Source organism: Seriola lalandi, unplaced genomic scaffold, assembly GCF_002814215.2.
Source record: "Seriola lalandi dorsalis isolate HSWRI2012SDOR001 ecotype SW California unplaced genomic scaffold, Sedor1 jcf7180002054925, whole genome shotgun sequence".
Taxonomy (NCBI): domain Eukaryota; kingdom Metazoa; phylum Chordata; class Actinopteri; order Carangiformes; family Carangidae; genus Seriola; species Seriola lalandi.
In genome coordinates, this window is record NW_019525477.1 from 1244969 (window position 1) to 1268597 (window position 23629).

The 23629-nt window shown below is 39.6% G+C and overlaps 3 protein-coding genes across 6 annotated transcripts in view; 2 read left to right on the top strand and 1 right to left on the bottom strand.

Annotated features, from left to right (window-relative positions):
• Positions 1 to 122: 122 nt before the first annotated feature.
• Positions 123 to 4037, top strand: LOC111673722 (tubulin beta-4B chain). The gene is made up of 7 exons (XM_023431569.1): positions 123 to 266; positions 482 to 590; positions 1365 to 1475; positions 1765 to 2009; positions 2124 to 2446; positions 2550 to 2894; positions 3034 to 4037. The coding sequence occupies exons 1-7, from the start codon at positions 210 to 212 to the stop codon at positions 3179 to 3181; spliced, it is 1338 nt and encodes a 445-aa protein (XP_023287337.1). The 5' UTR covers positions 123 to 209; the 3' UTR covers positions 3182 to 4037.
• Positions 4038 to 7574: 3537 nt separating this feature from the next.
• Positions 7575 to 23629, bottom strand: part of LOC111673721 (zinc finger MYM-type protein 4) — a 29703-nt gene continuing 13648 nt past the window's right edge. For all 4 annotated transcript variants that reach the window (XM_087169999.1, XM_087169997.1, XM_087169998.1 and 1 more), the window contains exons 19-29: positions 17810 to 17955; positions 17589 to 17697; positions 17236 to 17463; positions 16998 to 17074; positions 16493 to 16622; positions 16227 to 16378; positions 15976 to 16090; positions 15414 to 15671; positions 15168 to 15285; positions 15018 to 15086; positions 7575 to 10778 (exon numbers count right to left, since the gene is read on the bottom strand). In XM_087169999.1, the coding sequence (XP_087026125.1) occupies positions 10631 to 10778; positions 15018 to 15086; positions 15168 to 15285; positions 15414 to 15671; positions 15976 to 16090; positions 16227 to 16378; positions 16493 to 16622; positions 16998 to 17074; positions 17236 to 17463; positions 17589 to 17697; positions 17810 to 17955 (1550 nt within the window). In that variant the 3' untranslated portion in view covers positions 7575 to 10630. The remainder of the gene's footprint in view (positions 10779 to 15017; positions 15087 to 15167; positions 15286 to 15413; positions 15672 to 15975; positions 16091 to 16226; positions 16379 to 16492; positions 16623 to 16997; positions 17075 to 17235; positions 17464 to 17588; positions 17698 to 17809; positions 17956 to 23629) is intronic.
• On the top strand, positions 12512 to 13348 carry LOC147817647 (uncharacterized). The gene has a single exon (XM_087170005.1). The coding sequence runs from the start codon at positions 12512 to 12514 to the stop codon at positions 13346 to 13348; it is 837 nt and encodes a 278-aa protein (XP_087026131.1).

The window sequence follows — 23629 nt, forward strand, 5'->3', positions numbered from 1 at the left end:
TATCCAATCAGAACTCGAAACCAAGTTTTCTCGACCAATCGGATACCGATTGTGTTTTGACTGACATTTAGTTGATCCAATTGCGTTTATCGGCCGTCTGTAGTTGGCAAAGCTCCTGCCGTCCCAGGTTAGTCCGTTGCTGGAGTGCAAGAGCGGTTACTACTCTGTCTGTTTCATTTGTTGTCTAGAAGTTTTTAACTTCGACCAAAATGAGGGAAATCGTACACCTGCAGGCGGGCCAGTGTGGAAACCAAATCGGAGCTAAGGTTCGAGAGACTTCGTTCTTTAGTTTGAAAGTGACTCACTGCAAAGGAGCGTGAATGTTAAATTTGGTTTAGGCGGGCTGCTAAATTAGCTTACTTAGCGATAGAGCTAATGGTAGCCTGGATGTCCACACGACCGTTAGGGTTGACTAGGATAAGTCATGCTAGCTCAGCAGCTAATTTAACCATTGCCTTTTATTCTCTTTTTCCGGCTCTAGTTCTGGGAGGTGATAAGTGACGAACATGGCATCGACCCGTCCGGGACGTACCATGGGGACAGCGACCTGCAACTGGAGCGAATCAACGTGTATTACAACGAGGCAACAGGTGAACTTCACTTTGCTAAGTGTTCCGACCTACAGAGTTAGATTATCTAATTTCTAAGGGAGTCAAGGTAATTCAATACCTCCAGGTTGTTAGTACCGCATGAGTCCAGCAGGGGGTCCTTGTTCTAGAAATCAGTCTTGAATCCCATGGCACTTTCCTGACTCACCTTCCTAGTTACCGTCGCCCCGTCTCTATGGTACAAGAAATCAACAAAGCACCAGCTAATGATAATATCCCAGAGAGATATGACAACCTTAGCTTTAAGATATCATGAGATTTCAAGACCCAATATAAGCGACTGATTTTAAAACTTAAATTTTAAGTTGTAATATCAGTAAATAAAAAGCAACTGAACGTTAAATATGAGGGATTATAGTAGAACATGTTTATGAACGGGTTTCTGGTCCATAAGAAAATTAAAAAACAGTACCTAAGCCACTTTTGCAATGGGTTATTAGTTTATCACTGTACTTGTGTCTTCTGTTAGCATACTGTGCTGTCTTGACGTGCAGTGCAAACTTCACAACAGAGTTTATAATTGATGTAAAACTATAAATTTAATGTCAAACAGCTTAACCCTTACTTGATTCAGACTTTAAGTTATCATATCACTCATCTTGTAAAATGACCACTGTAGTTAGAAATAGAAACTGAAGCTGTGGTCTTGTGTTGGTCTAAAACAGTTTTTTTTACTTTGTTCAGTGAACATTAAAAAAATTGTGTGTAAATTGTCTCCTATAAGCACTTCTTTTTGTGCCTGTGCTCCATTGCCAGGTGGGAAGTATGTCCCTCGTGCAGTGCTGGTGGACTTGGAGCCAGGAACGATGGACTCTGTGAGGTCTGGTCCATTTGGCCAGGTCTTTAGACCTGACAACTTTGTCTTTGGTAAGAATTAAAATGTAAAAATTCATCTGAATTTTAACTGGGGCTGATTGCCATACTGCGATTAAATACTTACTTTGAAACTCGAAATGAGTAGTTTTCCACACTTTTGCAAGATTAAAGTCAGTGATGTTGAATTTATGCACCGCTCATTACCAGTTAATTTTGTTGTAATTTGCAAATATGATTAAATCATATTTTAAATTGAAAAGGATCAGGATGGTTTTGACACCACATCTGTGATACAGGTCTATATTTGCACTAATATTTATTATTTATTTTTATAACACAGGCCAGAGCGGAGCAGGTAATAACTGGGCTAAAGGCCACTACACTGAAGGAGCCGAGCTGGTGGACTCAGTCCTGGATGTGGTGAGGAAGGAGGCAGAGAGCTGCGACTGCCTTCAGGGCTTCCAGCTCACACACTCCCTCGGGGGAGGCACCGGCTCTGGCATGGGCACACTGCTCATTAGCAAAATCCGAGAGGAGTATCCAGACCGTATCATGAACACTTTTAGTGTGGTGCCCTCACCCAAGGTACATATAATCCATTAAAATGAAATTAAATGTTTGTCCCTCCACCTGTTTCCTCTGTGCTTTAATGCTCTTCCCCCTTCCTCTCTTTGTTTCCTCTTTCCCTTCCTTCCCCAGGTGTCAGACACAGTGGTGGAGCCATACAATGCCACCCTATCTGTCCACCAGCTGGTCGAGAACACTGATGAGACCTACTGCATTGATAATGAGGCCCTGTATGACATCTGCTTCCGCACGCTGAAACTCACCACACCCACCTATGGGGACCTCAACCACCTTGTTTCTGCCACCATGAGTGGGGTGACCACCTGCCTGCGCTTCCCTGGCCAGCTCAATGCTGATCTGAGGAAGCTGGCTGTCAACATGGTGCCCTTCCCAAGGCTGCACTTCTTCATGCCAGGCTTTGCTCCCCTGACCAGCCGGGGCAGCCAGCAGTACAGGTAGAGAGGCAGGAGCCCGCTGTTCAGAGTCTGTATCAGACCAGCGAGTTGTATTTTAATGCATCTGAAATAATTCCTAATTGAATTATCTCTCTTTTTCTAGGGCGTTGACAGTTCCTGAACTCACCCAGCAGATGTTCGATGCCAAGAACATGATGGCTGCTTGCGATCCACGCCATGGGCGCTACCTCACAGTTGCTGCCATCTTCCGAGGTCGCATGTCCATGAAGGAGGTGGACGAGCAGATGCTGAACGTGCAGAACAAGAACAGCAGCTACTTTGTGGAGTGGATCCCCAATAATGTCAAGACAGCTGTCTGTGACATCCCTCCTCGTGGCCTCAAGATGGCTGCAACTTTCATTGGCAACAGCACAGCCATTCAGGAGCTCTTCAAACGCATCTCTGAGCAGTTCACCGCCATGTTCCGCCGCAAGGCCTTCCTCCACTGGTAAGTGAAAGATGACTGATGTCAGGACTGTGGGGAGCAGTTTGTGTACTTGTGGTTGTCTGTTCTTACCCAGAATTCATACATGAATGTATAATACTTGTAAAAAAATATAGTATTTACTTTACTTTCATTGTTTCAGGTACACGGGTGAGGGCATGGACGAGATGGAGTTCACGGAGGCTGAGAGCAACATGAACGACCTGGTGTCCGAGTACCAGCAGTATCAAGATGCCACTGCTGAGGAAGAGGGCGAGTTTGAGGAGGAGGGCGAAGAGGACATGGCCTAGACACCTACCATGACCCTTTTCTTACTATGCAAGAGTTTGAGGCTGGGCAATATGGTTCAATTGATGCATTATTGATAATTGTTTTAAAATCAGTCATTTCTATAGCAATGCTAAAAAGAAAATGACACAATAATTCCAGAGAAAGTTGCTAAATGATGACATTGAAATATTGTCCAGCCTTAATAGGAGTGCAAAGGATTTTTCCAGCCATGGTTCTTAGATGTTGTCTGTTCTGTTTTCACACTTTTTTTGTTTTTCCTGTTTTCAGTTCCCTTTCAGTACGTCTTCCTTACTGTTTTGGATATAAATGTTTTTAACCTCTCCTCTTTCCTGTCTCTTTTGAGGGTATCACCTAAATGTCACTCCCCCATGACTGGCAACATTCAGCATCAGTCATATATTCATGAAAAAACAAAAACTAGATAACGACATCATGTTAAAATTGTAAGTTAGCGGCTAGCGTAATCTCTCCAGTATACATGTTAGGAAATTCCATTTCTTGTTGCATTTTAAGTCCACACCACATTTGCTTGTCCAGTTTGCCCTGGATCAGTTTGACTCCTACTGTTACAGCTCTGTTCATTCATAGCAGACACAGAATGAAACATTGACCAGTTCAAGGCACTTTTTTGCTGAATTTGGCACTTACTGTGTTTGATATGAAAGGTCACTTTTTAAGCAAAATTCAATCATTTCATTTACTGAAAAAAAAACTTTAAAATGCACTGAAAGCTATAAATAGTGTCAGGAACTGGTCACTGTTACGTCAATGTCACTGTGCTTGATCTGTAATGTTACTGACATCAAAGGTGTAGATTGATTTTAATAAAGTTTTTGAATTGGTGCTAAACTGGAATACTGCTACTTTTGTCTTATTTAAAAATATAATTGGATTTATCATTCCTGGTACAGATGGGTGAATTATTCATCACATAATTATAATGTTCTATGAGCTTTAATTTTTTTGTGTGTGTTTACAAACTTACTGTAAGGTGTAGAGCTACAAGGTGTTTTTCATTTTTGATTGATACCAGTCAGCAGGCTGTAGAAGATACTGATGGTAAGTCTGAATTAGAAATAAAATGCAGAAACATGTCAGTGGACGTCAGTCACAGTTCTGGTATTTGACCGTCTTCGCCTGAAAAATATTAACCTTTGACTTGTGAGTAGAATGTTTTGAGTGAACGTCTTTTGCAGGACAAATGAGTACTGCTCAATGTAAAATTGTTGCAACACTTATTTCAGAAAATGTGTTTAGAAGCTGTAAAACTGTCTGTGTGAGGGGAGCAGGTGTTTAGCTTCAACCTGTGCACCGATCTAATCAGCCAGAGAGTGAAAACAACAACAGGTGTGGCTGTGGCTCAGGAGGTAGAGTGGGTCGTCCACTAATTGGAAGGAGAAAGAAATTGCCCCTGATGACTGTTCCATCAGTGTACGACTGCGCCTATGAGTGTGATATACGAATGTGAGTGAATGGGTGAATGTGGCAAGTACTGTAAAGCGCTTTGAGTGGTCAGTAAGACTAGAAAAGTGCTATAAAAGTGTAAGTCCATTTTCACAGTGGATGTTTTGAAAGAGAAAAGTCACCAGTACACCCTGAAAAAATTTCACTATCATGTCACACTGGGACACCTGAGTACAGCAGAGCCACTGTCAGCATATGACAAGCCAAAATGTCTGCTGTGAAACAGGCCTTTTCTCTGCCTAATAGCAGCATTGGCAGCATACATCATGCATCAAGTGTCCAATTACAGTCAGTCTCAGTAAATAATTGTTTCAGGTGAACGTTCGGGCAGCAGACTCCTGTGAGACAAGAAAAAAATGGTTACTTTAATATTAACGTTAAACATATGTGCCAACCATATTCCTATCACATACTGTGTATAGATATGCATATGATGATCATATCTATTCATGCAAAATCAGTGATGGAAGCCTGTTGTATGAGGTTTTAGTCCCTCTGATCAAAGGAAGTCATCCGGCAGATCAAGCGACAGATCTGATAACGTCCAACATCCTGATCCACCAACTCTCACTGTGTTTTAACCTTTATGAAACCACACAAGCTCACTGTGATCGAACACAACTAACAACACAGTTTCTTTGATATAAAATACGTGCGTTTGACCTTGCGATGCATTCAGGAGCACAACATACTGTATATAGTATGTTTTAAGGGAGCTGTATCCAACTCTTTGGAAGTAGAGTACTGAATCACAATGAGTCTTTTATTTTGTAGCTCTAATCTGTGTAGTTGTTGCATGTGTCTCTTGAAATTATGTAAAACAATTATACATTTATTTTGGCTTTTATCATAACAATAAAGATACAAGAAGAGTTGTATTTAAGTACACACATCTCACATATAGTGATATATTCACAGCATATAGAAAAGAAAGTGTGTCATTGTGTCGCCTGTTCACTGCAGCAGCAGGAAAATGATCATGAGTATTTGAATGACAGATAACAAATGGAGCTAATAATGCTACAACGCTTTTTGTTCCTGTTTCCTTTGATAACACGAAGACAGGAGTGAGTCCCTATCTCTTCACTGTGGTTACCTCTGAATTCTCAGTTTGTTTTTTGTGTCCTGTAAGCTGCTGAATGGAGAGAATCTGACACATTAAACCTGAAGGTGAACTACATTTATGGATGGTAACTTACAGAGAAATAAGTCTGAGAAAATAGAAACTCTGTCGAAATGTAATGCTTTGTGATTCTTAATCTGCATTTCAAAAGATAAATAAAATATGATAAAAGAGCCAAACATTTAAATATATTGATTAAAAATAGAAAATCAGTCGCATACAAAAGCAGATGATCATCATTTAATATTTTAATAAAAACATTAAATATACATTGGCACTGATATGTAGATCAGGTAATGTGTTCAGTTTGTGCCTTTTCTTTAATGGTTCACATTTTAATATTTTTTATTTATCTATGTATTGTTTTAGTTTTGTCTGGGTCAAAGAGAAAAGTCCTGGGTGACGACAAAGTACAAGTTCATTGAAGAGAATCAGATTAATGTAGATTTCTGCCTCTCAGCACAATTTATACCATTAAATTATAGTTTTAATCAAACAGTTCAGGACCGCGAATCATCCAGTCATTTAACTGTTTCAATCAATTTTTAAAACTAAAAAACAAAATAACCCTTCAGAATTTTCTTTTTTTTCTTTTTTTATAGGCTTTAAGAAAAGAACCATCTGTGTTTTCTCACTAACATCTTGAAATACAATAAATCAATTTAACAAGAAAATCAAACCAAAAACCAGACTTATTTCTGTTTTACCGTTATGTTGTTTGGTTCCGTCTCTCTGCAGTATGCATGCACAGCCTGGACGGCAGAGTGAAAGGAAGGGTTGATTAAGCATTGTTTGGTAATGACAGTAATTTTTCAAGTTGAAAATTAAGGCAAATTTCAAGAGAAAAGAACTGATTCATGGATGATAACCTGTGACCGCTGGTGGAGCAGAGGTGTGACCTTTGTCCACAGACTGTGTGCAAGTCTGTGAATGAGGGCGGACTGGAGCTCATGAGAGCACAGCATGTTCAGTGTGTGTTTAGTGTCGGGTCCCATTGTGAGGTGAAGTAAAGTGTGTGTTCTCCTGTGTGTCCCAGCTCCAGATTTCAGGAACTTTCATGTCGTTAACACAACTCTCCACTAGGCAGAGCTGTTTCCATGGAGCGCTGGATCACAGGATCATTAGTTTTTGTCTCAGTTTCATTTTAAAATGCACCAATGCTTCAGTTTGAATCAAGATGAGAGTGACATGTTGGAGGCATTTTGTACATTATTTGTTTGGATTAAATCAGTTATGTTAGGATAGTTACTAAAAACCTTCTTGTTCTTTCAGGTGAAGAATTATATTTGTTTTTTTTAACGGCAGTCATAAGAATGATTAACATGTCATTACTGTTGCCACAGGCGACTTGAAAAATGTTCACGTGTATTTCCAAACTGCTTTTAAACCTATATTTTTATTTTACTTTTTACTCATATTTGAGTAACTGCAGCAACTTCAATGTGTAACAGATTGAAAGATGTTTGAAACCAAGATTCACCATTACTAGACGAAAACATGAATGCTTCATGTTCAGCAGGCAGTGATCGGTTAGACAGAAATCATCATGGAATATTTGCTTTAATCTTTTGCTGATTTGTGGACTCCTTTAGTTTTGTTCCTCTGAAACCACTTTTGAAGCCCCTGGCTGTATATTATATATTATAATATTTTATATATTATAATATTATATATCCAAAATCAACAGAGCAGGGGACGAAAGACGAGAATAGTACTTTAACAAGGAGAGAAATGGGGAAGCAAAGCTTAATTAATGCTGATGTTCACAGATAAACTGATGTAAAACACATTTAAATACACACAAAAAAACTTTACACATTTTATAAATCTATGTTTCAAAACTTCAGTTACACTCTCATCATCACATTTCATTTCCATCATGTTTTCAATATAAATCCTCTGACTTGAAACCAAGGACAAGAACTTATAATACTTAATGGCAATATAACATTTTGTGCATGACAATAAAACATCCTGGTCTTGAGTTTAAGACATCAGTGATAATGTGACGGTGTGTTACAGTTTGCTGTTTAAAGAGATTCACCAACATTTCCACAGCTCTTTGTCAGGATAATGCTAACAGCTAATGTCTCTCAGTTGAGACTGTGAATGCTTAAATGTCATTGATAGAGCACTGGAGAGATGTCAGCGTGGTGTGATTTGCAGTGCATTCAGAAAGTATCCAGACCCCTTCTGTGTTTTCATATTCTATGTTGCAGCCTGATAAAATAATTTAAATTAACCCCCCCATCAATTTACACTCAAAACCTCATAATGACAAAGCGAAAACAGAATTTTAGAAATGTATTAAAAATGAAAAAAAATGAAAAAGGAAAAACAACTATCACATTAACATTAGTATTCAGACTTTGCTATGACACTTGAAATTTAGGTTTCCCTCATTTCTCTTAATTGTCTTCGAGACGTTTCTACACCTTGATTGGAGTCCTCCTGTGTTAATTCAGCTGATTGGACATGATTAGTAAAGGCACACACCTGTCTAAGTAAGGTCTCACAGCTGACAGTGAATATCAGAGCAGGAAACAAGAGGAGGAAGGAGCTGCCTGCAGAGCTCTGACAGGCTTGTGTCAGGACACAGGATCTCTGGAGCTCAGCCAGAGGGACCATCGGGTTCCTGGTCACCTCTAGTATCGAAGCCCTTCTCCCCCGACAGGAGTTCGGCCTGGTGGCCAGCTCTAGGAAGTGTCCTGGTTGTTATAAACTTCTTCCATTTCAGAATTATGGAAGTCACAAATGCTTTTTTTGTGGTCTTCCACAGATCTGTGCCTAGACACATTTTTTATCTCTGCAGGCAGCTCCTTCCTCCTCATGATTTGGTTTCTGCTCTGATATTCATATCAGCTGTGAGACCTTATATAGACAGGTGTGTGTCCAATCAGCTGTATTTACCACAGGTGGACTCCAATCAAGGTGTAGAAACATCAAAGATGATCAAAAGAAATGGGAGGAACCTGAGCTAAATTTCAAGTGTCACAGCAAAGTGTCCGCAGCACAACAACATGTGGAAAAACTGAAGGGGTCTGAATACTTTGTGATTGCACTGTATGACTCACTGTAACTCATTTACACTGTAACATGGATTTTATATCAAATGTTAACATGAGGCAAAAGTAAAGGCACATTGGCCTCCATGAGAAAATATCCAAAATGACAAATGAGAATTTATTATCACAAAAAGAGAGAAATCTCAACAGTAACATACGTCTTAGATATTTAGCTTTCTGGTCAACCAGCAGAATTCTGACATGAAGATTTCTGTTTTCAAAAAATCCAAGATACAACCTCTAAACTGTAAGAGAGGGCAGTCACCAGTGTGTCATGGACATTACAGTATGAAGGCATGAAAGTTCAGTATGTCCAGACATTGTTTGTTGTTAGTAAAATATCTCACAATGTTTTTGGATTTATTATACAATGTTCTGTCTATGGAGTGAGTCACCAGGACTCCCTGTGTACAAATGAAATTGGTAAATATGTTAGGCACATCGTCATAACACTTGTTTTATATTGTATATATTCCCAATGAAAAACATACTACACCATAAAACATGCAGTTATAATATAGAAAACCTTGGATTAGGGTTAGGAAAAGTACTTTGAGTTTGACTCTTTCAAATCTCCAGACCGGATTTCCTCAGTTTAGGGAACAAAGTCAAATGGAAGAAAAAAGCAAAACAAAAACAGGGAATAATGTCCCACAGGAGGAAATAATGGCACTGAAGAATGAGACATAAAAGGGAATGAAGGAGGGCGTCCATACTCAACGGTTTAAATACATTACTGCCAGAGGGAATAAGGGGATTAGAGGAAACCATGGAGAGAAAAAACGCCGGTAAACGCCCATGAAGATGGAGAATAAAAGACAGAGGGAGAAGGGTTGTTGTTGGGAAGGAAATAAGGCCACATAGGATGAAGAATATAAAAAGGGGAGCAACATAATAACAGATAACTATTTAAGAATGAAACAACAAAACGTGAGGCACTGATATATACTGATTTAACAATATACTGATAAATATCTGTTTAACAACATATTAGATTATATATTGGCTTTTAATCAAATGTCAGATGTCATCCATCTTGAATGTGAAGAATTTGATGCAGATTTTTCAAACTACATATTTAATCTTTAATTCATCAATACTACAGTGGCTGTGAGGACTGGTTCACCTACACTAGTTTTGTGCAGCTAAGCATGAATACACCTCATGACTGAATAACAAAAGCTGCTCAGATTTCATTCTTTTAGGTTTTGGTGTTTTTTTCTCCAAATCCTTAAATACCTGTATCAGCCTTAAAAACTTTATACCAGTCAAAACTCTCCATGTGAGCAACTGCAGATGCAAAGAGGAGCAACAGCTATAAAGCAGCCCTGCTCACAGCAGCTCAGACTGTTTGTTGTTCCCACTGGTCTAATATTGTGATAAACCGTACATCTGCATTCACCATTACTGGTGGTCAATCAACCCAATACATGTGATAAATGCTGCATTAACAATGAACTCATTAACACTCCCTTTTCCATATTCAACAGTATCAGATGGTTGTAAACACATTGTGCATTTATGTGAGGAGCAGATAGCCACTGAGGTAACTAAATACAATTATCCCACAATCCCAGTTCTGCAAAAATGTCTCTCTTTGTGTAAGAGTGTCATTTCATCATATCTCTGTTTGTTCTGTCTTTGAAAGCCTGGTGGTCCGAGTCCGAACCCGAACTCCCCGCTTCACAGACCTGTCAGCCTCAGTCTGCGATGACTGATGGGTGTATGTACAGTTGGAATTCACTGTGAGCGTTTCTGGTACAGAGAGGATCATGGGTAGGCAGACAGGCTTTATATCACTGTAAGCTGTTATTATTAGTGCTGGCTGAGGACTGACGCTGGGCTGCATCCTGTTCCTGATGAACCTCTCTGACGGCCAGGATGCGTGTGAGCATGCTCTGTAGAGTGGTTCCCTCTAGTGGCTGAGCAGTGTACCAGTGTGAACTGTTGAGGTAAACAGAATGGAAACAGAAAAAGTCAGAAAAATCTACATTTCATCCACTTTTCAGTGGCAACATTAAGACATTCTGCATGTATGCAGCTACAAATGACACTGAAGAAACTGTATGAATTTCCATAATTCACCATTATGTCATGTTTCCTTCTCTGGGAAGGTTGAGGTGGTGAGGAGACTAAACCACAGTATCAGCGGTAATTCCCTCTTTCTCTGTGAGGAGTTTGGTGCCTTTTTCTAAAATTTGGATTCTTGTGTAGCCTCACCAATACTACTTTGTTTGGGCAAATAGGGTGAATTTATGGCATCTTAGATTGTATATCTTATTTTATAAACACTTATTGCATTTTTAAATTGATCCCATTTTTGAAGACTAAAAAGTAGACCGTAGGTATGCTAACAGTGCTAAATGATTATTAGCTTGACATACAGCAGACAACATAACAGTACACCCCTGTGCTATATTACTAAAATGATAAATGATTCAAAATTATATCATCTTACAATAAGTGTATTATTTTGAAGTTGAAGTGTAAGGCATTTGATCGTATATATAATTAAAATCAAACAGGTTAGAAAGACTGTAGAGCTTCAATGCAATGAAAGTGAGTTTACCTGTGATCAATGTAACAAATTTGATGACACCTGTGATTTCCAGTCAAGACTACACAACAAGGTTATATAAATAACGTGTGGACACCACAGCTTCCGCAGCTGTGGCCTCAATTGTATCTAATGCAACATGGCTCCAGGTGGTAAGAACACACCTGAACAAGTAAGACACCAGATTGTGAGACTTGAGGTGAGGAGCTATATCACCGATAACAGAGGGCACAGTGGCCGTCAAAAATTAAAATAATTGAAGGGACTTTTGTTGGTTTTTTAAAATGGACCTTTCATTGTAGTTTAATTAGTCAAACATTTCTGTTTTTCAAAGTAAAAGCATCCAATCTTCTTGGGATTTGGATAAAAAAATTAAATTGTATTGCATTACATTTTTTAGGTTGTCACTATTTCCAGTGTCTTTGTTGTAAGTAATGTTAGAGTGCCAATTTTATTTATATTTTCATGTGAAGCACTCTGTGCATGAATATTATTTTATTGTGAAGCACTCTGAGCTTGTTTAATTGCTGCTATGGAAATGTATTATTTTATTATTATTATTAAAAAAACTTTTTTCCACTATCCCCCACCGCTTTCTGCCTCTCTCTGAGCGTTGAGAGTAGGAAGACTTGGAAGACTTTCTCTCTGTCTCTCCTCTAGTTTTCTGGACAACTGCTCGTCCACTTCACTTCAAACTTGGCAGGTTTATTGCTGAGGACCTGAGGAAGTGAAGTGTGAAGTGTGAAGCTGTTTGGATGAGCAGTTGTCGAGATCCAAACCCAAACATAATCTAACCCTCACATTAACATGTCACATGAGCAGTGATGTCATCAGTGAGTCTCAGAATGTAGCTTTGAACACAGATGAACAGTGATGTCATCAGCGAGTCTCAGAATGTAGCTTTGAACACAGATGAACAGTGATGTCATCAGCGAGTCTCAGAATGTGGCTTTGAACACAGATGAACAGTGATGTCATCACCTTCCTTTGATTTTGGTTCTAGCAGCTACATTTAGAAGGAAACATTTCTCTTGTGTCAGTTGGTGAAGTGAAGAACGACAAAAGGTTTTTTTCAAAGTACTTCATTCTGTGTTTCCCTGGAATCCAATACCTGAGGACGATGAGAAAAGCATCCAACTCAAGGAGCTCAAGGAGCACACGGTACCGCTACCGTACACTGGCTCCCATCTCACAGGTGGATGACACCCTGTTTGGGAGCCTTAAACCAAGTCCACCGGAGAAACCTGAAATCTCCCTGGCCGTGCCTCAAGAGGGAGAGACGGCTCAAGACAGACAGCGTCAAATGGAGAGACATCAGCTCCGAGAGAACCAGGAGAGAGTCGACCTGGAAGACCTCGACCAGAGGAGAAAGAACCAGCAGCGTCAGCAGATGAAACTCAATGCTGAGACTGTACGGGCCGAGGAGCAGAGGAGAGAGGAGCGGGAGGAAGAGCTGCTGAGATCCAGACTGAGGGCCCAGAGAGAGAAAGAGCTGGCTGTGATGAAAGAACGAGAGGAAGCTCTGCTGAGGACAATACTCAGACAGAAGGAAGAGGAAGACAAGCTACGTCAGAGAGTGCTGCGCAAGACTGTCCACCAACAGCTGTGGGAACGTGAGCAATCAGCAATGTCCAGGCGAAGACAGAGCATCAGCGCAGCCGATCAGCTGATCATGGAGGAACAGCAACGACGTATGCGCCTCCATGAGATTGCAGAGGAGACGCTGATGGAGCTGAGGTTCATCGGGATCCCTGAAAAATACTGCAGGAGAGTGGCAGTGTTTCCAAGGCCCCGCACACAGGATTCAACCAGGATCAACAGCACTGAGTCTGACCTGAGGCCAACCTGCCTCCCAGCCATCAGCAGATCAGCTAAAGCCCCCATCTGCAAACTTCAGCCAGCCTCTGCTACGTCATCGTACACCCGCCTCCCACCCATCTGGTCCAAACACCAGTGATCTGGACCAGCCTGATCCTCCATGTCCTGCCAGCCCCTCTCCCTTCCTTACCCTCCCCCATTTCCCTTCCTTACCCTAACCCTTACCCTCCTTCCCCCTCTTTAACCTCCCCGTTTTCCCTTCCTTACCCTAACCTTTACCCTTCCACCCCTCCATTTCCCTCCTCTTTTCCTTTCATTTCTTCTAAGTTTATATATATGGGTTTTTCTCCCACAATCCCAAAAACTTGAAAAGTGATTTGTTTCTTTGGTTTTTTTTTTTTGTTGCAAATTTCAAGTTTAACTACATAAATGAAACTTTAAATTTGCCAATCAACAAAGTCAAAAACAAAATCACCTTTCATAAATAAACTATGAAAAAAATATAGTACAATGTCTGGACTTACATATTGTTTACATTTCTGTTGCTACGGTTCTTTGATGATATGCACTCTAACACCCAGAATATTTACAGTGAAGATAATTTCAAATTAGGATAAACACAAGAAACTATATCTATATAAATCTATTTATAACTTCTTTATGTCAACCAAAGAAAATCTTGGGTCTGAAATCTCAGCTACTCTTCAACCAATCGATAAAGATAAAAATAGAATTTGCAACATGACATATTGAAACATGTCAACTCTCATATGTTCACACTCAAAGCCTCATGTGTTTAACATGAAAGTGGACGGATCATCCTGACACAGACAAGTTACAGTAGTTGATACAACTACTTTTTCCTTGGGGGAGAAACATGTCTGTTGTTTACATGCTATTCAGATGTGCTAGTTAGCAATGGCTTCTCACTCTTCCTCCTCTATCTCTTGCCCAGTGTGTCTTATATTTAGTTATTCCTCTGCCTCCTTTAGTGATAATGGTTCATCTAATAAATGCAGTTTATTTGACCTTGGAGGTGAGGCTCAGTGAACTGGAAGGGCCACTCTGCTTTCCTGCAGCTCCAGGTTTACACCCGGTCTTGTTTCTAGATATTTGAGCTAACACCAGTTACATTGCTCAGATTCCCACTGTAGTTCATTTATGCTATTTAAAGAAATTGTTTGACCTTTTGAGAATTAAGCTTATTCACTTTTTTGCCGAGAGTTACATGAAAAGACCAATATCACTCTCATATCTGTCCAAGAAATATGAAACTACAGCCAGTAGCTGGTAAGCTTAGTTTAGACTAGAAATAAAGGGAAACAGTTGGGTTCACAATGGTAAGGTAACAAAATCCTCCTAGCAGCACCTCCAAAGCTCACAGGTCGACACATTATATATTGTTTGTGAGGTTTTACGGAGGGTTATGATGGATGTTTTCTTTGCAGTATGTTTTCTTAGCACAGAGCCAAGCTAGCTGTTTCCCCCTGTTTCCAGTGTTTGTGCTAAGCTAAACTAACTGGCTGCTTGCTGTAGCATCATATTTAGTGTAAAAACATGAGAGCAGTATCAATCATGTAAGTCTCCACAACTAAGTGAATAACTTTATTTCCCAAATGTTCAAATCATCAGCTGTAACCCTTCTTATATAGAGCAAAGTCGATCATCAGCAGGTAAAGACAGGCTACCTCTAACTTCTTTTTGTCTTTTAGAGCTTCCAAAGCAAAGTCCTGGTAATAAGTGACACATTCAAGAAGGAAAAATCAGACATCACTGAGTCTCTTTAACGTTAGAGGACCGACTCTGACCTGTGTGTGTGCACATTCTGTTCAGGCTGGAGGTAAAACACGTCAGTTCTCTTCTTCACAGACTCCGGGCTGTTGGAGAGGACAGAGAAGATGTTTGTCACGTCTTAGCCGGAGTTAATAGTGTTAGTTTGCAGGTAACCTGTGTCTCACCATCTAGAGAGGTAGAACTCGTAGAGTCTGACAGGACAGTGCAGAGGGTTGGTGACATTTTCTAGCATCTCCATGTCTCCCTCATTCTCTGCTCTGCTCTCTCTTTTTCTGAGTCGCTCTTGAAACAACAGTAAAAAGCAAAACTCATTTAGTGAGTATTTCCAAACACATTACGTTTTTAAGGCATGGAGTCAATTTGTAAATCTGTTTTGATGTTCAGTAGTGTGAAGCAATTTCATTGCTCACCTGTGTCCTCCCGGCTGGGCGTGGCAGAGCTGCTTCTCTGGTGCTGGAGGTAGTGGACTTTGCCAGTTCGGTTGCAGGCTTTGGAGCGTCGAGTGAAGTTGATAAAGGAGAGACTTTGGTGCTGCGCCAGCGTAGTGAAGTGGAAGGTTTTGGTGCAGAAGAAGAGCAGTGTGTTGAGCAACACTATGGGGGAGTAGGCGCCCAACTGCTTACACTCCCACAGGTAGGACTCTTCAACACGGGAGGAAACAACACCAACTGTAGGAGGAAATAGGAAACAGGGAAAGAGTTGAGAGAAATATGTGGCTCTTCAGCTGCAAAATGCCCCACTGTGTTCATCAGCTAGTCGCTAACTTTACCTAACAGTGGATATATCAGCTTCCTGTTTCTGCTGGACATCACTAACGAGAGCGATGAGAGTAACACAAACCAGTAAAGATGCAGGTTTAGATGCAATTAAAACTTAAAACTATTTCACATTAAAACATTGAATGGCAATTGTAGAAAAAAGCCTAACATAAATAGCATCAAGAATGTGGTGTGACTGTGTCAATGATCATACCACTTGGTAGTAATTTAGGCCTCCAGAGTTGCAGCATCCCAGTGATCTCAGTGGCAAATTGACTGTAGAGCTCGTCAGTGAAGATGTTCTGTATGCGGCCCTGCATGAACAGATACTGTCCAAAGAGGAGGAGACATAAAAGAATGAGTCAATAAACAGAACGCGTTAGAGACAGTGACGCGTTTGTGTGTGTGTGTGTGTGTGTGTGTGTGTGTGTGTGTGTGTGTGTGTGTGTGTGTGTGTGTGTGGACCTGTTGTATCCCCAGACAGAGGTAGAAGATGCTGTCTGGGCTGTAGGTCTCTCCATTGGGCCGTCTCACTTCTCTGACGAAGCGAGACAGAGCAAAGCTCAGCTCAGCAGAGTCACACTGAAGGATGTCTTCTTTAATATCCACTAGATTGGCTACAGGTGGAGAGAATGTAAAACATGACTGCTATAGAATAAAAAACAATCAACAGATCAGAGTAAAAGACAAGAGGAAGTAAATCGAAAATAGTAAAGAGAACTGAGGCTCACACTCTTGTGGCTGTTTGTTGCGCTGTTGGACCCAGCTCTTCCAGGCTTTAACCCCATACAGGTGGTTCAGTTTGGAGGCGGCGGGGGTCACCACTGCAGTGCGCTCCGATGAAACAGTCCGCCTTCGACCCTGGATAAACAGAGATGCAATGACTACTGGGTGGCGAATGGAAAGTTGACTGAGAAGAAAATTGCACTTTCTGGGTAATAATTGGTGTACTTGTAAAGTTTTTCTGGTCCCATAAATACATGTCGAATTTAAGTCTGTCATAACATAATAGGACAAGGTGGTTCTCTGTGATAAAAGATAACCAAGTGCTGAAGTTCCTATAGCACTTGAACGCACCATGTCACAACATCAGGTGTCAGCCAGAGAATCACAGAGCAGCCTGCAAGAAAACTTGTCTCCATACAAATCAGAAGGTTTTTAAAGGTTAAAATCTAATGCTGATTAAAATGAATCTGAGATTATCCAAAGACTGCTGACCTATCGGGAGATTCATACCCGTTTCCGGCCGTAGAAACCCTCTCTGGGTCTCTTTACTCCTCTCTGTGGAGGAGGTGACTTCTGACCCAGTGATTCTGCAGAAAAACACACACAAAACACTTTTGAGTGACATGAATGTTTTGTCCTTAGTAAACTTACTTAAATGTGTTTGGGTGCTGGCATCCTAAACAATCACAAGTCAGCAACTACATGTCATCCTACATTAACTATCACTTTACATTTCATGATATCTCACCAGATGGTAAGTCAGTCTCCAAGTCCATCATGGGAGAGGAGGGCGGTTGATGCTCGGCACTGGTGGTGGGCTGGGCATTAAGCTGGGGATCAGTTGAGTCTGTGCTCCTCTCTGAACTTACAGTGAAAGGCGGGTCGGCTTGTACTGCTTTTTGAGTGTCTTCATCTTCATGGATTATGGGAGTGACCACTTGTGACCTTGTGTCTCCACTATGAGAACCGCTCTGGTCTGTAGCAGACACAAAAAATAAAACACAGATGAGGTCTGCTTCTTGCTTTGTTACTGTGGCAAAAATATCTAAGACTTAACAGAACTTTAATATGTACAAAGATCCACTTCTCTCAAACACTCGCCTGCACTGGAATCTTTCTGTTTTTCTTCTTTAACAGCAAATGGCTGTGATTGGACAGCTGCATCTTTCATGTCCTTCTTCTGTGGTGGCACCAGCACAGGTACTGGAACCTGGACAGAAAATGTGAGAAAAGACTTCACATTTCATTCTCTGCTGCAAAGATTTAATACGCAGTCTTTTAATCATTAAACTTTTACAGAATGAGAATGTAATTGGACGTACAGGCATGGGCATAGCCATCGGAACAGGTGTGTGCTGGGAGTACATGTTCATGGGCACTGGGATGAAGACCGGCACTGGGACTGGTACCATGACCACCTTCACGTTCTCCTCTCCTGCTGAGGAGAGAACTGAGGGCAGAGCCAGAGCTGGAGGAGGGAGAGAGGGAGGGAGAAATGACAGACAGGGAAAAATAGGTATCAATAGGAAACAGATACAGTAACACAGGAAGATAATCAAGAGTGACTCAGGTATTGAATTGAAACCATAATTTTGAAAAGGACAAATAAAAAAAGTTGTATTTACCCTTAAAACTTTTAAGGGTGGGGTTAATATTTTTTGTTTTTATTAAATAAATATCTCCACCCACAAAGGAGGTCATCTTTTCACCCGTGTTTGGTTGTTTGTTTGTCAGCAGGATTATGCAAAAAGTACAGAACCATTTCGGACCTTACTTGGATGGGACATGAGCCAGGGAAGAATCTATTAAATTAAATGTGGCAGATTCTGATAATTTATTATGAATTTGAATTGTTTTTCCGTAGTCTGGTGTATGTTGTTAGTAATCAGCCTTGATGGAGGACCCTTCTTGTTTAAAAATACATTCATAAATTCATTCATATTTAGCATGGGCAAAATATTTCATGATTAAAGTATTTTTTATGTATATTTTTATTGTTTATGTATGCATTATTTTTATGTATCTACATATCATATTCATCATCATCAAGCTGTAAGAGTATATCAAAAATGACTATAAAATGAGCACATAGCTCATAATCTCTACCTGGTGAGAGGTAACGTTTTACCATACACCCCTCAGCTCTTTACTAATATCTCTTAATGAATGAACAGTCTTGATTTATTGAAAATAAATTTACACTACACATTTAAGGAAACAAACAGCGACATCATCTACTGATACCTGACTGCCGATGTTTATTTGAAGTAAATCAACTAGCTATAGTTTCCTGTTTATACTAATAAGTCTACATTAAGGGATCGACCTATGCACCAGCAGTCATCACCAGTACTCAACATATTTATTTTTCTTTTACAACATTAAGATTTCCTCAGTTTCAAGTGATTTGAGTGACCAGTGTCAAACTGATATCATCATCTGCTGCTGGCTCTCCTTACAGACACTAATATGGCTATTTACATGTACAGTACAGATCAGGAGTTAGTGTTAATAAATCTTCTGAGGCCGTTTCCCCTTACCTTAACCTGAACCTAACCCTTAACCAGTCATTTATAATAATTCCTAACCTGACCACAACCGTAACCCAACACTATCCATCCAAACAAATGTATTACCAGGATATGGCCAGCAGATGTTGCCAGTTTTGAAACAGTGAATCATTTTCAAGACAACTGCTATATATACTGTTTATAGTGCTTCAGAAAGCGCTGCCTCCCACATCACTGGTCGCACCTGTCTGCACTTATTTCAGTTAACAATGACAGATGCTTCTGTGAAGTGGAGAAATTGAAATTTAATATTTTCTAAGATCCTTGATAATTTAGTAGAGACTGATCTAAGATTGACATGTGGGTTCAGATTAGTAGTTTGTTTGTAACTTTTAAACAACACTGATATATGAACCTTATAGTCATTACTATCTATTGATTCTATACTCGTTTTACAAGGCATTACACTTATTACTATGTCCATCCATCATCAGACTGATGGAGGTTGTCTGTATGTGAAATCTGGCAGGTAAAATCTGAGAAATAAATCGCCCCAAACACATTTTTCCCTCAAATTAAATTTATTGACATATTTTTTTGCATTTAACAAACAAGAACAACCTATTCAAAGTGTTGACAATGTTCTTTGGAAAAAAAACCCAAAACAATCTGATCTATGTCAGTTTAACCGAAAACAATGTAAAAAACAAAACATGCACATACAGTACAGAAGTTAAAAAAACACAAGAGACAGTAGGTTGTAAAATAAGTAAAAAGTAAACATCAAAGATGTAATACAGGGCTGCAATCAACTCATGTTCAACTCAAACTTCAACCAAGCCGGAGCGGACTTGCTTTGACAGCAGACGGATGAACTGAGGTCAGCCTTGGTTCACATGACTGCATCAGTAGTGAGGTACCTCAAAGAATTTAAGCTTAAACTTTCATACATCACACATTCATATTAAATCATATCAGCCTCTGGTAAATAAGGCAGTAACGCTGCATCCAAATTACGATTTCCATCTAAGAACGACTTTTTACAAACCCTGCAGTGGGTCCAGATGCCTCTCTCTGGGAAAATGGTCAGATTTTTTAACAACTAAGTGTTTTCTATTTTTGACATGTCAATCAGATGCGATCAAATTCAATTGCATAACATTAAATAATTAAAATTGCCACAAACATACATTTTTTATTTTATTTTTTGTCATGCAAACTGCCAATGTACTGGCTATGCAAGATCAACCTAATTTACTCTAATAATAATGCTTTCTTTTGCCATGTTTGAGCTGCTATTACTGTGACCGTTTACTCATTCAGCCACTTTTACCTCATCATTCAACATTTATTAAAAGTACACTTCTTTTATAATGAGCCTGGAATTAGAAAATGAACTCTAGCATGGCGCCTATGTAGACACAGAGTCTACAGAAAAAATTTGCCCTGGTCTTACAATGACTTTGAATGGAACAAAAAAAATAATTTAATACTTATTCAGTACTCAAGTATAACACACAAAGTAAAAGGACATTATTGGCACAGTTGCTTGGATCCAGCCACATGAACCTGCATTTCCTTGTGAAGCAAATCAGCTTGCTGGCATTTGCTATTGGTTTAGGAGCCATTTCCCAAACACATTAGAATTAGGTGTGGACCATAAAAACTGTTTATACATGATGTTTGGGGAAAACGAATCCTGTGGTCTGTATCTGGGGAAGCAGCTAGGCACAAGTGACCTTAATAAATATAAGAGCCAGGTTACAGACTGTATGACAGGTGTTCTTCTGCACTGAAATAGACAATTAGTGAATATCTTTTCAGCCTGTAACCTGAAGTGACATCACATCATTGGACATGGGTGATTGCAAAACATACCTGTGTGTGCCATACAGGCAATTTCCTGAGGCAATTTACACAACACAAACAAATCACTGGGACATTAGATTTGTGAGTTTTAGGACACTTGACAAATGCACCAGGGTCGGAATCAGATTTTATGGCATTTCACGTATTTTGACATGATTTAAGAGGAATTATTTTTTCCTTACATATTACAGTACTGTCTGTTGGTCATTGTATTTGTCTAGACAGTCTGTCGATCACTCATGGACCACTAAGGTTCAACACATAAAATAAATACCTTTAATGGGAAGGTGATACAGACAGCCATGAGAATATGGTCTTCAAAACCATCATAAATACTGATATCACTTGTTCATTATAAAAACACAGAAACACCCCTTCAAGTGCATAATTTCACAGCACTACCAGTTCGCAAATACACATTCACGTAACGACTGAAAACAAACGGTCATTCTGCCTCTGCTGTCAATCAAGTTTTGGGTTAAACTTAAACAGACAATGACAAAAAGATAAAGTTAAGGTCACTGAAATAGTGTAGGTGTAAACATAAGCAGTTAACCCTGTAGCTTGTTAATCTTTGTCCAGGGTGAGGGTAGGAGATGAATTCTCGTGTCAGCAGATCAGGAGGCTGTGGAGAGAAAAACTTGGGTGACACACTCGACCCTCTTAAGAAGTCAGTGTAATTTACTTGAAAAACGCACATCACTTTCAACAGATCATGTCAGTAGATAACTGCTGTTACTCTGACTGTAATATCATTAACATAGTTGTAGTTATCACACTTTACACACACTATACAAACATGAAATAGGAAACCTTTAATACTGTGGTGCAAACAACAGCTTTTTTAATATCTGATGCTGAAATTTTAGAGAATAACTGAGCTTATTCAGAAGGCTCACCTTGTGCTTCCAGTTCAGGAGCTGTTTTGTAGATCAGTCTGGTGTGGTAGAGTTCAAAACAGGGCACAGGACAGAGGCTGGGCTCTCCTGAACACGTCTTACAGTAATATGAAGTTTGCCTTCTCGCTGTTGCACTACTCTTCTCACAGTCTTTTGTGTCAGAGTGCTCCTCATCTTTTCTCTTCCCATCTTTCTCATCTTGTACCTCCTCTTCTGTTTTCTTCTCTGGCTCCTCCTCCTCCTCCATCTTCTGCTTCTTTCTCTGCTCTTCTTCCTCTTCCTCCACCTTCTTCCTTTTGTATTTTGAGCACACCTTGCAGTCAGAGTCAGTCTCCCTCTTGCCCAAGAAATGCCGTCCGGTCAGGCGTGCCGGCACACCATTACATGGCTGTGTATCTCCCTGAGGTTTGGGTGACGGTGGTGGCGATGTGGATGCTTCAGCGGATGGTTGTGAGGGGCTATCTAGCAGAGCTGGTGCAATTATTGAAACAGCTAGTTGTGAACAACAAATAAGCGAATGAACCAAAAAATGAATGAATGAATCAAATAGATGCTGCATTGGATTGTGACAAACTACATGTAAATTCCATTTATGTGTCTTTTTGTCTTCATGTTCTTAACTGTCTTTTGTAAAGCACTTTGTTTTACCTTGTTGTTGAAAGGTAATATGCTAATAAAACTTGCCTGGTGACAAAAGGACACAGCAACCACGGCCTGGAGGAGCATGGCTACTTTCATCAGAGATACTTAAACTAGGTTTTATATATTATATATAGGGCTGGGTATCAAAATTTCATACTTTCGTGAACCAGCTGAATTGGTTTGACCCTATCGATGATCAAAAATGCCTCATCATTCTAATAATGCTGGTGTTTGGCTGTTTATTTACACAAACACATTTCAGTGTGTAAAGAGCTTAAAAATAAAACTACAGTAAAACTAAAATTTGAACCATAATGTGATATGTAATTTTCTTTTTGTTAAAATGGATTTGATGAAATTGGTACACAAAAATGAAATTGTTAATAATCGTCAGGTAAGTCAAGGTATCGGTGTCAGTACCAATATTGAATATTTCTGACTGATACCCAGGCCTTATAATATACTAGTATATAATATAATAGTATAATAATATATACTAGTATATGCACTATATTGATGCATGCTGTGGGAAATTGCACTGACTGATGCCAAATATTCTGCATTAAAATAGCAATTTACATTTCTAACCATTTCTCAGGATTAAAATGTTTTTCCGTCAGAGTTGTATCATTGTCTTGACAGAAAAGTCTGAGATTTTATACTAAATAGAAAATCAATATTAGACCAGTGTATCAAATAATATTAAAGTTCAACCAAGCGCAATATTATATTCTGCAATGCATTTAGGTAAAAGCTGTTTTGCTTCAGTGACGATTCATTTATAATTCAAATTGGCTTATCTGATTTTTTGTGAAAGGAAAATATCAAAACATAGCAAATGCTTCAAAGTGCAAACAGTGTGTAAACAGAAGGAGATTTCTTTTGGAGAGATTTTTCCACACTTCAAGCAGAACTGGTGATTCAGCACCATCAGAGATTGACAATATCACATTAACAGAAATGGTGGAAATAGTAGAAAATTGTATAAAACTGTTTCAATCTCTAGGGAGACAGATTTAAAATACTTAATACTTCAAACATGTTTCAAATGTCTGAATCAACAATGTAGAGTGTGTTCACCTGTTATGCAGTGGCTTCAGAAAGTATTCAGATCCTTTCACTTTTTGGACACTGAAGGAGTCTGATACTTTTTGAAGCCATTGTGTTTAAATCCTTTCGTGCAGTTTCTTTGTCAGGATGCTGCTGGTCAGTGTGTAGCTCA